General features: G+C 52.9%; 2 protein-coding genes across 4 annotated transcripts in view; one reads left to right on the top strand and one right to left on the bottom strand.

Annotated features, from left to right (window-relative positions):
- The window catches only part of frc (UDP-sugar transporter UST74c fringe connection), a 40,017-nt gene extending 27,808 nt beyond the window's left edge, over positions 1-12,209 (bottom strand). Inside the window, exons 1-3 of one of the 3 annotated variants that reach the window (XM_037238881.1) lie at positions 11,942-12,209; positions 1,558-1,696; positions 728-761 (exon numbers count right to left, since the gene is read on the bottom strand). In XM_037238881.1, coding sequence (XP_037094776.1) covers positions 728-761; positions 1,558-1,696; positions 11,942-12,011 — 243 coding nt within the window. In that variant the 5' untranslated portion in view covers positions 12,012-12,209. Of the gene's footprint in view, positions 1-727; positions 762-1,557; positions 1,697-4,110; positions 4,487-11,941 lie in introns of those variants that run through there. The other 2 variants (XM_037238882.1, XM_037238883.1) reach the window with 2 other exon arrangements.
- Positions 4,959-10,241, top strand: LOC119114831 (116 kDa U5 small nuclear ribonucleoprotein component). Its single transcript, XM_037238880.1, is given in 3 exon segments — positions 4,959-5,104; positions 7,185-9,449; positions 9,451-10,241. Coding segments are annotated over 2 exon segments (2,934 nt in total). The 5' UTR covers positions 4,959-5,104; positions 7,185-7,187; the 3' UTR covers positions 10,123-10,241.
- Positions 12,210-13,329: the final 1,120 nt, after the last annotated feature.

Raw genomic sequence — 13,329 nt, 5'->3', positions numbered from 1 at the left:
TTCAGTATCTGAACAAATGCTAAGCACTACTCGCTGGACCACGTGACCGTGGCCCAGCACCGACTGGTCCCGCCAGGGCAAGACGGTCCGGTGGCTGCTGCTGGCGGAACGAACGGTAGAACCCGCACCGTGACTTGGTTTAGAGATGGCACAGGCAATACCAGCTGTGCAGCACACCCCTCGCTAACCATCACCAGTCTACCCTTCTCCGGTCAGCTGTCGACAGATATAACGACTTGGGTCATTAACCTAGACACTGGACCTGGCGGGAAGCTCCCCCCTTAGCCATCCCGTCAGTGGCCGTCACACAGGTCTTGCGCAAAAAGGTAGATAAGTTCGGGGCCCCGCGTAGACGTGCAGAACGTTGCTGCCATCACCCAACGGCTCAATCTCGTCCACGCAACCATTGCGAGCTTTCGTTCGTTGCCGTGACGTGGCGGACCGCTATCCAGCCTGGGCTCCTCTGTCGCCGCCGCTGCCTACCGGCGCGGCCCGGCCCCGAGGCAGCCGATGTCACGGTCCGAGTCACAAGGGAACTCTCGCGGGGCCAGTGGTAGTACGGTTTCACCTGCCGTTTGCCTGATCGGCTTCAACATCAAGGGCTACCGACACTCGCTTAGAGCCCACACATTTTGACGATCTAATCCCGAATACAATTTAGGTCACATTGAGAGATTCGACTGCTCTTGCCGTCGAGCAGGATAATCTTTAAATCACAAACGCTTACCTGACCAATGCCCAGCACTTGAAAGGACGGAAAACTGCGGGAGAAGAGAATATGAAGTCAACACGAGTACGGGACAATAGTAGGAGTTTTACCGGATATCTAAAATCACCCGTATATATCATAACGCCGCTGAATTATCTTCACATAGCATCACCCCGCCTCTCCTATGGCGTCAGCTTGACCATGATGCCCTGCAGAGCACCACGGACCCGACACACGCAGTCTGGCTCGGTGATGCCCACCGTCTGACCGGCTGTCACCGCGCGAGACGGTCGCCATCACGAGATCGGCCAACAGCCTCCCTGGGTACCACAAGGCCGACGAATGGTTTCTGGTTCATACCAGTTTCGACACAGAGCCGGGTGGGCCTGAATGGTCAGCAAGAGCAGCAGTATACGTGCCGCCGGGAGTAAAACCGGGACTGCTCCGACCCCATACTACACTAATCCAATAAAATATTTAAATATCAATGCCATCACGCACGTCTTCGGGTGTATTGCAGCAGGTCAGTTTGGGCAGCGTTGCGACATCCCAGTTGCCTATGATACATCAAAGATGAAGTAACGGATCTAACCCTGTGGCTGTGCATGGAAAGTGCCGACATAAAATGGACTTGGTAATCCCCACCTATGATGTCCGAGATGCTCCTACAACCACGCATTATTCCGTTACATAAACTCCATAATTATTAGTGAAAAAGCTATCAAAACAATAAAGGATATTCAAACTTGCCATTTTAATACCAATAACCTACTTAAAATTAGCAAGCCCATAAAAACAGACCACTTTACACACCCGCCCCTTCACGCGCGGAGGTCAGGCATACTTACTGGTACTCTGTAAGCACATGTTTGTTGATGACCACAATGAGGAAGGAGGAGCTGGCATACAGTCCAGCCGAGAGGAGCCGCATGAACATGGAGCCGTCCTCATGGGGCGTCATGCTGCCGCCGGCACCTGGCCGCCTCCCTGGCGACAGACCCCGCGCCAGTTACATCACAGGTGCAACGTCGGCGATGACGTCAGCAATGATGTCAGCGATGATGTTAGTGATGACATAAGTCAGACATTAAATGTGCCGCTCCATCACTGTTTGTTGACGTGAATCCAGGTTTTGAAGCCAAGCCAGTTATTGAGGCAAGCCAGTTTTTTAAGCTTTGAAGTCAACTTGAAGAGGCCCAAATGGTGTTCAAACATATTTCACCATGCAATGTAGTGATAATCAGAAATATGTATTGAGCTGGGGGAGCTAGTGTCAGGTTTTACTTAGGTTTTTTGGTCTGATGCTTTGCCTCCCTCAACCCATTTTACCCCCTTCATCTCTTAGCACGCGCTCGGGTGGGGGGGGGGGGGGGTCAACTTGACTCTCCCAAAGGTTTTTCCAAAATGGTTTCCGAACGGCGCGGCGCAGCTCCGCCCAATTTTGCATAGCTGTAGACAATTGAATAGCAAATCGTTTGGTATCAAAAATTTAAGTGTCCCTTGTAAGGTCGCTGACCTATGGCAGGTCAGTCAAACAATGTTTTCAGCAAAGGCAATTTTTAGGGAATCCTTCAATCTGATCCAACAATGGAGCATTAGACAAAGCCATACACATTTATACCAGAATTCATTGATAGCAGAAACCACATTTTACATCATCCATAGACTTATAAGAGGTCAGAATAGGTCACTGACCTGAAATGACCCAGGTCAACATTTTGTTTTAGGAGCATACTGCCTAGCATAATCCTAGTCGCTTAGCCAAATGCAAAACTCAAAGCAATCTTGTATTACTTTGGATACCTTGACCTTCAAAAGGTCAAACAAGGTCAATGACCAAAATTGAGTATGTCACCTTTTGCTTATAAACAGTTGTCTAGGTTCTGGAGGCACTTTGGAGACTAACCTGGGACAGAACCCTGTTTGACCTTTTTTGACCCTAAGGTCATGACCCCAGAACCTGAAACTTTGACCTAAGTGAGTTCACATACAGGGCAACACACCCTGCAAATTTGGCATATCTAGCTTTCCTAGTTCTTGAGATCTCTGGGGGTCAAATTGACCCCCCACCCCCACCCAAGAGAAGGGTATTTAGCTGGTCACCTGGGCACATGTTAATGCCAATACAATGCTGATTTTCCATTGCTACTATTGACCAGCCAACACTATGCACCAAACATCTCACTTGCTGTTGGCTGTTGGGATTTTAACCTAAAGCAAATGGAAACATGCTTAATCCCACAGGTGTGTGGCCCTTGGTGACATTCTAGGGAGATAGTTACAATAGTGTTAAGGAAAGATTCTGGACTTGCAGTCCAAAGAAACTGTGCTAGATGTATGTGCCAGACAAAATGCTCGGCTTTTGAGTTGTTCTCCAGAGAAACTGGGTGTCACCCCACAGCATTGTTGGGTCTGAGGTGGAAAGTCAGCTGGCATCTGGTCAGAGACAGCCTGGTCCAGGCAGACTATACCATGGCACTGCATGGCACCTTACACACTCCAGTCTCTGCAGTCCAATGTGGCACTAAAAATCTAGAGGAAAACAAGTTGAGCCCACCCACAACATAAACCTGGAGACTCAGAGCTTGGTGCACAATCCCTACCAATTTCAGAACATGATCAATGTTTCAAAGAATTAAGATATCATAAAGACCACACCAGGCAAAATGTACAGAATATATGTGGCAAGCAAAAACAATTTGAAATTTAAGTGCCAGTTGGTATGATGAGTTTAGTACATGTGAGTACCAGCCAGCCAGCACCAGAGTACCAGCCTGATGAAACAGTCTGGTGCAAGAGATGGATTTTTGCATACTGGGTTCAAGGTAGGCATAAGCAAACATGAACACCTCTGTATGGAGAGTGTGAGACATCCAATTCATTTTAGTCATCCCCATCCCCTTCTTCAGGACCAATATTAGCCTACATGCTTGCTGACTCACAAGAGGAAATGCCTTAAACAACAATAATGTGCTGCCCCTGTCAACTTTCACTTATGGCTGTGATGGTGCACACAACAAACAGTGTAGCAGTGGCAATACCCTCATTCCTTGGAGAAAAATTAGGAGAATGGACATAAATGTACTTGAAGTTCTTGAAATTCTGGTCTGTCTCTGAGGAATAAGGCCATTACTATTGTTTTATCTACATGTACAATGCTCCTACAAATGCGCTTGACAACTTATGTAGAAGTGGCTCTGAGCTCCAGCTAGACTGAACTGAACCCTAGCTGTCTTAAGTTGATAATTGGAAAATTTGGGTTCAGAGCAATATGGCGCATTTAAATGTATGGTACACATGCACTGGAATTTGGGCTGCAAATTCCACATCATCCAGGGCATGTTTTACAAGGTTCTCACAACATATACTTTGGTTAGCATTTCCGTGCAGTCACAACTCACAGTGAGGAACGCCGTGTCACGGGTGGCAGCAGCAATGACAATTCCACTAAAATATCACGTTCGTACGATTTTGTCAGTAAGAGACGCTTATTCCGGCATCTCCACGACTTGCGTCGCACCATCTTTTCTCAGCCATTCTCCACGCATGCTCCCGCTTCGAACAGGTATACACTCAGGCACCTTCCAATGCAGGCACACAGATCTCAACAGAGCTCACACAATCAAAATTAAGATGGTCACAAGAAGCAGCTGCACTTGATGTCACTGGAGTCGTAATCGACGGACCACAATCGCGCACACGCCGCGCTGTAACCTGCCGCACACCCCCACTCCCCAACAGCACAACCTGCTCTGTCGAGCCGGCTTCTCGACGCCGCCACGGGGATGCGCGAGATGCGCGACGTTCCCACCATGCGCGCAAACGATGGGAGCACCAGCCAGAAATACTCATATGAACCAATCACAGTATCCATTGTAAACACCAGGCGCACAAATACACAGCTTTGAGCACAGTAACTATAATGTTTAGTTTTCTACCAGAATTGTGTTTTTCGTACCTAAACTTTAGACTGTATTTCGAAGTTGGGAACAAGACTTAAAATGTTTGCATGTACTTGTACATTTAAAATGGTTTGATTGCATATCTGACGTAGTATCTTCCTATTGGGCCGTGTTTTCTGATATTTTAATGTACGTTTGACCCGCATTAAGTGCTTATTTTAGATCAATATATAAAACGACAATACAACTACGGCGCATTTCGACATTTCATATGCGTTCTTAAACCGGCGCATCATTGTGCCTTTCTGGCGCGATATCGCTTGAACGTTTTAGTGTGCGGGATTTGGTGCACGGCGTCTGCCAGGCGTCTGCGGTCACGAGTCGGTGGCACGTGTAGGTGGCTGGGGCTCGCCTAGTATTGATAATTGTCTGGCTTCGAGTTTCTTGGTGCATCGGTTGATATTATCCGCAGCTGTTCTGTGCATAAGAACCGGTACGTTAAGCATTAAAGAAGTTGCTACTGTGATCAGTTTCCTGTCAGCGTGGATGGAAAGTGCCTTGCTGCATTTGTGTCAGTGGCCGCGCGCCATATCTTGTTTGAACTGCCTGCCACAGTTAAAACATTGCATGATACCCCAATGCTGGCTCCAATATGAGAATTTTTCTAGCAGGAAAAGTAAATTGATCTATGTTCCTGAATTTGATGGATTGAGTTTTTCAGGCCTCCAGTTGGTGAAGCCTAGTGGCAGAATGCATCAAATATGTTAATTTTTATGCACCACATAAATTGGCCTTTACGGCTTGCATTGTATGATGTTGGTGCACAATTGTTATCTGGGAATGTTGTTGGAGTGGCCTTTGTATGCATACTTCTACAATATAAAGCTGAGAGCCCTAGGCTCGGTGAATGCACTAACCATCTCAAAACATAGAAGCCAGTCTGCAGGACAGCATCCGCTGCTCTGGACCCTTGCATGTACTTTGTAGACTGAACCTGGAGCATATGTGCACCGAGCTTGGGCCCGGCCAAGTTTTCCTGAATGTTAAAATAAGTTACAAAACATGTCTGGGGAATGTTTTTTGAAATCACCTTGGCAATATCATGATTATTTACAATTTTAGCTCTCTATAGCCTGAATTGAGATATGACCAAGTTGTAATCATGCATTTTACTCAGAGCTCTTTGGCTCACTTGGATTTAATCTGTGCCTTTGTGCTGAAATTGCTGCAATAATGTTGCTGCTACATTATTGGACATGTTCAGTGTAACACATATTTTCATTCTGGCATAGATAGCTGATGTTTTAACATAAGTATATGGTTGAGAAGGTACTTTCAAGCAAAAATAATCCTTAGCATTGTGTCAAGAAAGGCTAAGTTTGAAACCTAGTGAAGTTTGGTTCAACTTGAGTTTGGTACATGTGTACAGGATTCAGTACTTGGATGTCAAGTGCCCTGGGCTGTGGATGGATTTTTTGCATACTGGACTGAGAGCACTACAAATCCTGTGCTACAAATCCTGATGTCAAGTGCCCTGGGCTGTGGATGGATTTTTTGCATCCTGGACTGAGAGCACTACAAATCCTGTATGCACTTATCCAGGGTTTATTGTTTTGGTGCTGATCATTGTTTGGTTGAAGTGGCTAAACATGATGTTGATGTAAAAGAGGTGGGGAATGATAATTGCTCAATTGATGTTCACCCAAATTCATGTTATCATGCTACTCTGTTACTGTTAAAAATTGCATATGGTTATAGGCATAAGTATTCATGCAATTTTTTGTCAAATTTGTGTGTCAATACACATTGAATTTCTGATCCACTGTAGTAACAATTTACAAACTTTCATCTCCATGCATGTGCTTTTATTCAGTAGTCAATCATATCCACCTGATTTTAAATGTTCTTAAGCATAGAGCATCAGTCCTTAGTTAACTTATCAGCTAAATATGGACAGTGTCACGATGCCTTCTTCAGCACAAATCATTAAATGATGTGTTGTTGAAGTCTACCACAGTTTGCTTCCTTTGCAAATTCATGACATTAGCATTGCTGCTCAAGGCACAAGTTACAAAGTTATTTGAGATGAGTGAATGCATGCAGGTTGGCCCAGTATCAGCATGAACTTCTTGCATTGGTAAATATGAAGTATGAAGGTGAACCTTACACAGCAGACCTTCATGTCTTTGTAATTGTCAGCTAGCAGGTAGATATTGTGGGGACTTCTGATCAAATGTCATTGTACTGCATGCCAGCATAAGTTGGCTTTACGGTTTGGAAGTGTTGAGCAATTAACACATGTTCTGCTAGAATAGACTGATATGACTTTTATAGTGTTTAGACTGGTCTGCCAGGAAATAAATATTTTTTCTGTCTCTCTCCTCCATTAAAGGCAGAAAGGAGAATCTCCTTTGTGAACAGCAGCAACACCTAAGGCATTTTTGCACTGCTAGATCAATGAGTGCATTGTAAAGCACTGTGAGTTAGTTTTGTTTCCAACCATCATGATCCTCCCAGGGATCTCCATGTCTGGTGCCGCGGCGGCGCAGCCTTGACGCCCCCTTCCCCGACAGGTCATGGACGGCGAACTGTATGATGAGTTCGGCAACTACATCGGACCTGAGCTGGAGTCGGACGAGGATGAGCCGGACGAGGCTGAGCTGGCGCGCCAGCAGCTGGTGCCGGCCGGCGGCGACGAGGCCGACGAGCCGGCCGACGACATGGACGCTGAGGACGCCGAGCCGGCTCAGCTGGCTGTCGTGCTGCACGAAGACAAGAAGTATTACCCGAGCGCCGAGGAGGTTTATGGCGCCGACGTGGAGACGCTCGTGCAGGAGGAGGACGCGCAGCCACTCACGCAGCCCATCATCGCGCCGGTCCGGCGCAACAAGTTCTCGCACGTCGAGCAGGAGCTGCCGGAGACCGTGTACGAGATCGAGTACCTGGCCGACCTCATGGACAACGCGGCGCTGATCCGGAACGTGGGCCTGGTCGGCCACCTGCACCACGGCAAGACGAGCTTCGTCGACTGTCTGATGCAGCAGACGCACCCGGAGCTGCGCACGCTGGACGACCGGCCGCTGCGCTACACTGACACGCTCTTCACCGAGCAGGAGCGCGGCGTCAGCATCAAGGCCACGCCGCTGACGCTGGTGCTGCAGGACTGCCGCAGCAAGTCGTACCTGCTGAACCTGTTCGACACGCCCGGCCACGTGAACTTCTCGGGCGAGGTGACTGCGGCGGCGCGCCTCTGCGACGGCGTCGTGCTGTTCGTGGACGCTTCAGAGGGCGTGAGCCTCAACACAGAGCGCCTGCTCAAGCACGCCGTGCAGGAGGGCCTCGCTGTCACGCTCTGTATCAACAAGATCGACCGGCTGGTGCTAGAGCTGAAGCTGCCGCCGCAGGACGCTTACTACAAGCTGCGCCATGTCATCGAGGAGGTCAACTCGCTAATCAGCGTGTATGCCGGCGAGGAGGACGCCAAGCCAGTCTCGCCCCTGCTTGGCAACGTCTGCTTCGCCAGCTCGCAGTACTCCATCTGCTTCACGCTCAAGTCGTTCGCCACGCTGTACACCAAGACGTACGGCTCGGAGGTGGACGCGGCAGATTTCGCGCGTCGCCTCTGGGGCGACATGTACTTTAACGCCAAGACGCGCCGCTTCACCAAGAAGCCGGCGCACGGCTCGGCGCAGCGCAGCTTCGTCGAGTTCATCCTGGAGCCGCTGTACAAGCTGCTGGCCATCGTGGTCGGCGATGTGGACACGCAGCTGCCGGCGCTGCTGGACGAGCTGGGGGTGCACCTGAACAAGGAGGAGCGCCGGCTGAACATTCGGCCTCTGCTGCGGCTCATCTGCTCGCGCTTCCTCGGCGACTTCACCGGCTTCACCGAGATGTGCGTGGAGCACATCCCGTCGCCGGCGGAGAACGCGCGCCACAAGATCGCGCAGACGTACAGCGGGCCGCAGGACTCGCCGCTCGCCGCCGCCATGGCCGACTGCGACGCCGACGGCCCGCTCATGGTGCACACGACCAAGCAGTACCCGACCGTCGACGCCACCTGCTTCCACGTGCTGGGCCGCGTGCTGTCGGGCACGCTGCACGCCGACCAGACGGTGCGCCTGCTGGGCGAGAAGTACACGCTGGCCGACGAGGAGGACTCGCGCATCGTCAACGTCGGCCGGCTCTGGGTGCACGAGGCGCGCTACAACGTGGAGGTGAACCGCGTGCCGGCCGGCAACTGGGTGCTGATCGAGGGCGTCGACCAGCCGATCGTGAAGACGGCGACCATCACGGACACGGAGGACCGCGAGGTGTTCATCTTCCGGCCGCTGCAGTTCAACACGCAGGCCGTCATCAAGATCGCCGTCGAGCCAGTGAACCCGTCCGAGCTGCCCAAGATGCTGGACGGGCTGCGGAAGGTGAACAAGTCGTACCCGCTGCTGAGCACGCGCGTGGAGGAGTCGGGAGAGCACATTATTCTGGGCACGGGTGAGCTGTACCTGGACTGTGTGATGCACGACCTCAGAAAGATGTACTCGGAGATCGACATCAAGGTGGCCGATCCGGTGGTGTCGTTCTGCGAGACCGTGGTGGAGACGTCGTCGCTCAAGTGCTTCGCCGAGACGCCGAACAAGCGGAACAAGGTGACGATGATCTCGGAGCCGCTGGAGAAGGGTCTGGCCGAGGACATCGAGAACCAGGTGGTGCAGATCGGCTGGAACAAGAAGCGGCTCGGCGAGTTCTTCCAGACCAAGTACGACTGGGATCTGCTGGCGGCGCGCTCCATCTGGGCGTTCGGGCCCGATCCGACCGGGCCCAACATCCTGGTGGACGACACGCTTGCCGTCGGAGGTGGACAAGACGCTGCTGGGCGCCGTGCGGGACTCCATCGTGCAGGGCTTCCAGTGGGGCACGCGCGAGGGCCCGCTCTGCGAGGAGCCGATCCGCAACGTCAAGTTCAAGATCCTGGACGCGGTGATCGCGAGCGAGCCGATCCACCGCGGCGGCGGCCAGATCATCCCCACGTCGCGCCGCGTCGCCTACTCGGCCTTCCTCATGGCCACGCCGCGCATGATGGAGCCCTACTACTTCGTGGAGGTGCAGGCGCCGGCCGACTGCGTCTCGGCCGTGTACACGGTGCTGGCGCGGCGGCGCGGCCACGTCACGCAGGACGCGCCCGTGCCCGGCTCGCCATTGTACACCATCAAGGCGTTCATCCCGGCCATCGACTCGTTCGGCTTCGAGACGGACCTGCGCACGCACACGCAGGGCCAGGCGTTCTGCCTGTCGGTGTTCCACCACTGGCAGATCGTGCCCGGCGACCCGCTCGACAAGTCGATCGTCATCCGGCCGCTGGAGCCGCAGCCGGCCACCCATCTGGCGCGCGAGTTCATGATCAAGACGCGCCGTCGCAAGGGCCTCAGCGAGGACGTGTCCATCAACAAGTTCTTCGACGACCCCATGTTGTTGGAGCTGGCGCGGCAGGACGTCATGCTCAACTATCCGATGTGAGGCCCCGGCGGAGCGGTGTGGCCGGCACTGGGAGGCGCGCGCCTGGCTCCGCCATCGCGCCGCCGCAGCGCGTGTACAATGCATCTCATCGAGCCGTCGTGGTCGCCATCAGCGTTCTCTGGAGTGGCGGGCGTGGTGGGAGGTGCGTCGTGGCCTGGCGAGCCGGCTCAGACGGTCCAGTCGCGGGCACCGGGTCCAATAGGAAGGGCGTGCTTGACAGCAGGGACGGCTGCGTTTCAAATGGCAAAAATCCGCACATTCGAGCAGCACACGTGTCGCAAGTTATGACCGAATGGAGGTCGTGATGTCAACAGCTGCTTTTGTACAAGTCAAAGGCGGAGTGTAAATACCATTCGTGTACTGAGCAGTATGTTTTTCTTTCTTTTTTTGTTGAAAAAGATCAGCTGTTTTTGAAAATATCGTAGTTTGCACAAGCCGTTTATGCGTCGCGGGTTCCGGACGAGGCCGCCTGGTAAAGCAAAACGCGAGCGATAACATGGTCTTCAGATGACCTATGTGCGGAATGGCGAGATCAGTGCGGGCACACGTCGGTGCGCTGTGCACACAAACGCTGACAATTTGCAGCTCACCGCCCAGCACGTCACACCATTGGCAGGCTAGGTCGGGAGACGGTTTAAGCCCTGGTGGCATTCGCCATGTAAAAGCCCCGGATGTGTACTATGGCGATCTCGTTTCCACTCGACTTAAAGCGTCCATCACCGGGAATTACTGGGCGCCGCTCAGTAAGCTGAGCTCCAGATGATGTCCAGGGGACTTCCAGATGGCACGGAAGGCGTGCGAAACCATGCATGATGGCTTCGCAAAACGTTGCTAATCCTGCTCAGATCTGGCTAACTGACCACCTAAAGCATTCATGTGGTGCGATCCCGGGTCTTTCTCTATTCCTTTTTATAGTCTTTACACAAAATCAGTAAAGCGATGTGGCTCACACCCTTTTTCTCTTCCTTTATTTATTCACGCTGGGAGGGGGTAAAAGTTGAGAGTCAGGACAGCGATTAACAGTCAAATGGTCAAAACCGGTGCAACCTAATGCGTTACTTTGGTGCAGTCTGTACATTACTTCGCGCAAGCGGGAAAGGTTTTTGATGGAATATAACCAAAGCATAACAACGGAGTGGGGATGGGGTGGACGGCGTAGCGTTACGTTCAGGTGTATAAAACTATTCAAAATGATCGGCGCAAGAGTTTTGATCGGTGCAACCAGTGTGTATCCACGGGAAATGGAGCTGGAAAGTACAGAAAACACGTAGCATAACTTATGGATGCCTTTGGTCACATTCGTCGGTGTGGGGATGGGGCGTTTGACGGCAATACTGCACCAGTTTCGTGTGATTTGACCTGTTCCAAGCTTCTCACCTGTCCAACAGTAATGACAAAGCCGGGATGCCAGCCGACAGAAGCGCTTCAAATAGTTCCCTACAATTAAGGCTTCAACACAACGGTTAGCGAGACACCCTCACCCCCGCCTCTGTTTCGCCCTCGTCCTTGCTGTTCCCCTCTCCGGGATCAGGTCAGGAGGAGTTTGCATTATTGTGCCCTCGCTTCTGAGCTTTCCAGGAACAAATTACGCGGCGTCAGTCAGGCCCAGAATCACGGACACGGGCCCGTAGGTTGCGGTCAGCCTTCCTCCAACACAAAACGAACGCGGCAGCGCCTTTCGCGAAACATTCACCCATATCGCCTGGGATAAAGCGCGACATCACCATTAACAAACCCACGGCCCTGTCGGCCAACGAAACGAAGCAACTCGCCCATAGCAGGCGCTTGGAGCTCTCAACACGCCCCTCCAGCGACTCACGTGAGCGGGGCGCGCCAGGCTTCTCGGCACGCGCCGGTGAACGGTGCCGCGTCGCTGGCCGGGCGACCATCGCTGTGCAGCGCTGTTTGTGGGCGGGTGGAATGACGTGACAGGTGCAGCAGCCCCGGACGCGGACCGAGGGCGGCGGGCGGTACGCGCGCGAGCCCTGCACCAGGATCGCGTCCGGAGTGGCGCTAGGGCAGGCCGATTGGCTGAGGCTCCGGACGGTCCCCACGCAAGCGCACGGCTGTGCAACTCTCCGGCCTGACCTCGACTGGCGCGCGCGCCGATGGAGATGATAGAGGGCACCTCGCCCGGGGCTAACCGCACCTGTCACCGGCCGCTCAGCGCGGGCCGCGACCGCTGGGCCAGCGCCCTGGGGCTGGGCAGGCGTACTCCGGCGGCCGGCGGAGTACGCCTGCCCTGGCGACCCCCTGCGCTGCGCCGGTGAGACCCGCCACACGACAGGAATGGTGCGTGTGTGTGATGCTGGGCTGGGGGCGGTGGTCGGCCAGTGGCCGGCGTAGACAGACTGCAGACAGCTCGTCCACGGGCCGGGGTAGACAAACTGCAGACAGCTCGATGTTGACAGGTGTGCAGGCCCGTGCCGAAATGTCGATTACGCCCTGTTGCGGAGCTGTCGATAACCGATGACAGGCACCGAGGGGTGGAGTCGGCCGTTTTGATGGCCAAAAGAGGGTCGAGATTAGAAACCAGTTTCATTCATGGAAAAGACCAATTTGAGAACTCGAGCTTTGGCGTCGAGATCGTTGATACAGTACGCATGCCCCAGACATGCCTCCAAGCAACGTAAATTGTCAATTTTCCCCCTACCCTCCCCGGATTATTCGTGTGAGACAGAGTATACAGCGTAGAGGCTTACGAATCAAGTTACATGCGGCGTACAATCGTGCTATTCGACCGTGCTGCTAAGTTTAATGCGCATTGCCTGGACATCAGTGCTAAACTTTCAACAGACCGGCGAAATAATGGGCGGCAAGCACAGTCGGACGCATCTCCGATGCCTTCGACCGTGAGAGATGCCTCCGGCACGGACGCATCTCTCGGAAGACAAGTGCTAGTACCCCAGCATGCCGAACGGAGGACCGAAGCGTACCACCATATTTTCCGGCGGTAGCTCGAGCAGAGGAACGGAACGGACCTGCCCACTTCCCGGTGGTCTTACGCCCAGAAATATTTTCATGTTTAGTCACCAGCTGAATGCGGTGATTTGGGTGCTGAGCTGTCAGAAAACATTGTATTCCCTCATTGGTGACCTGGTTTGCGCGCTCCACAGTCAGCGATCTCTCCAGGCGCTGCCACCTGGCTGTCACGCGATGTCTTGCATACGGGTCACACACGAGTGCCACGCCATCTATACCGCCTCC

The sequence above is a fragment of the Pollicipes pollicipes genome, unplaced genomic scaffold (assembly GCF_011947565.3).
Source record: "Pollicipes pollicipes isolate AB1234 unplaced genomic scaffold, Ppol_2.1 Scaffold_3087;HRSCAF=3621_pilon_pilon_pilon, whole genome shotgun sequence".
In the NCBI taxonomy this organism is placed as follows: domain Eukaryota; kingdom Metazoa; phylum Arthropoda; class Thecostraca; order Pollicipedomorpha; family Pollicipedidae; genus Pollicipes; species Pollicipes pollicipes.
Note: the sequence above shows the minus strand (reverse complement) of the source record. Positions and strands in the feature narration are given on the sequence as shown.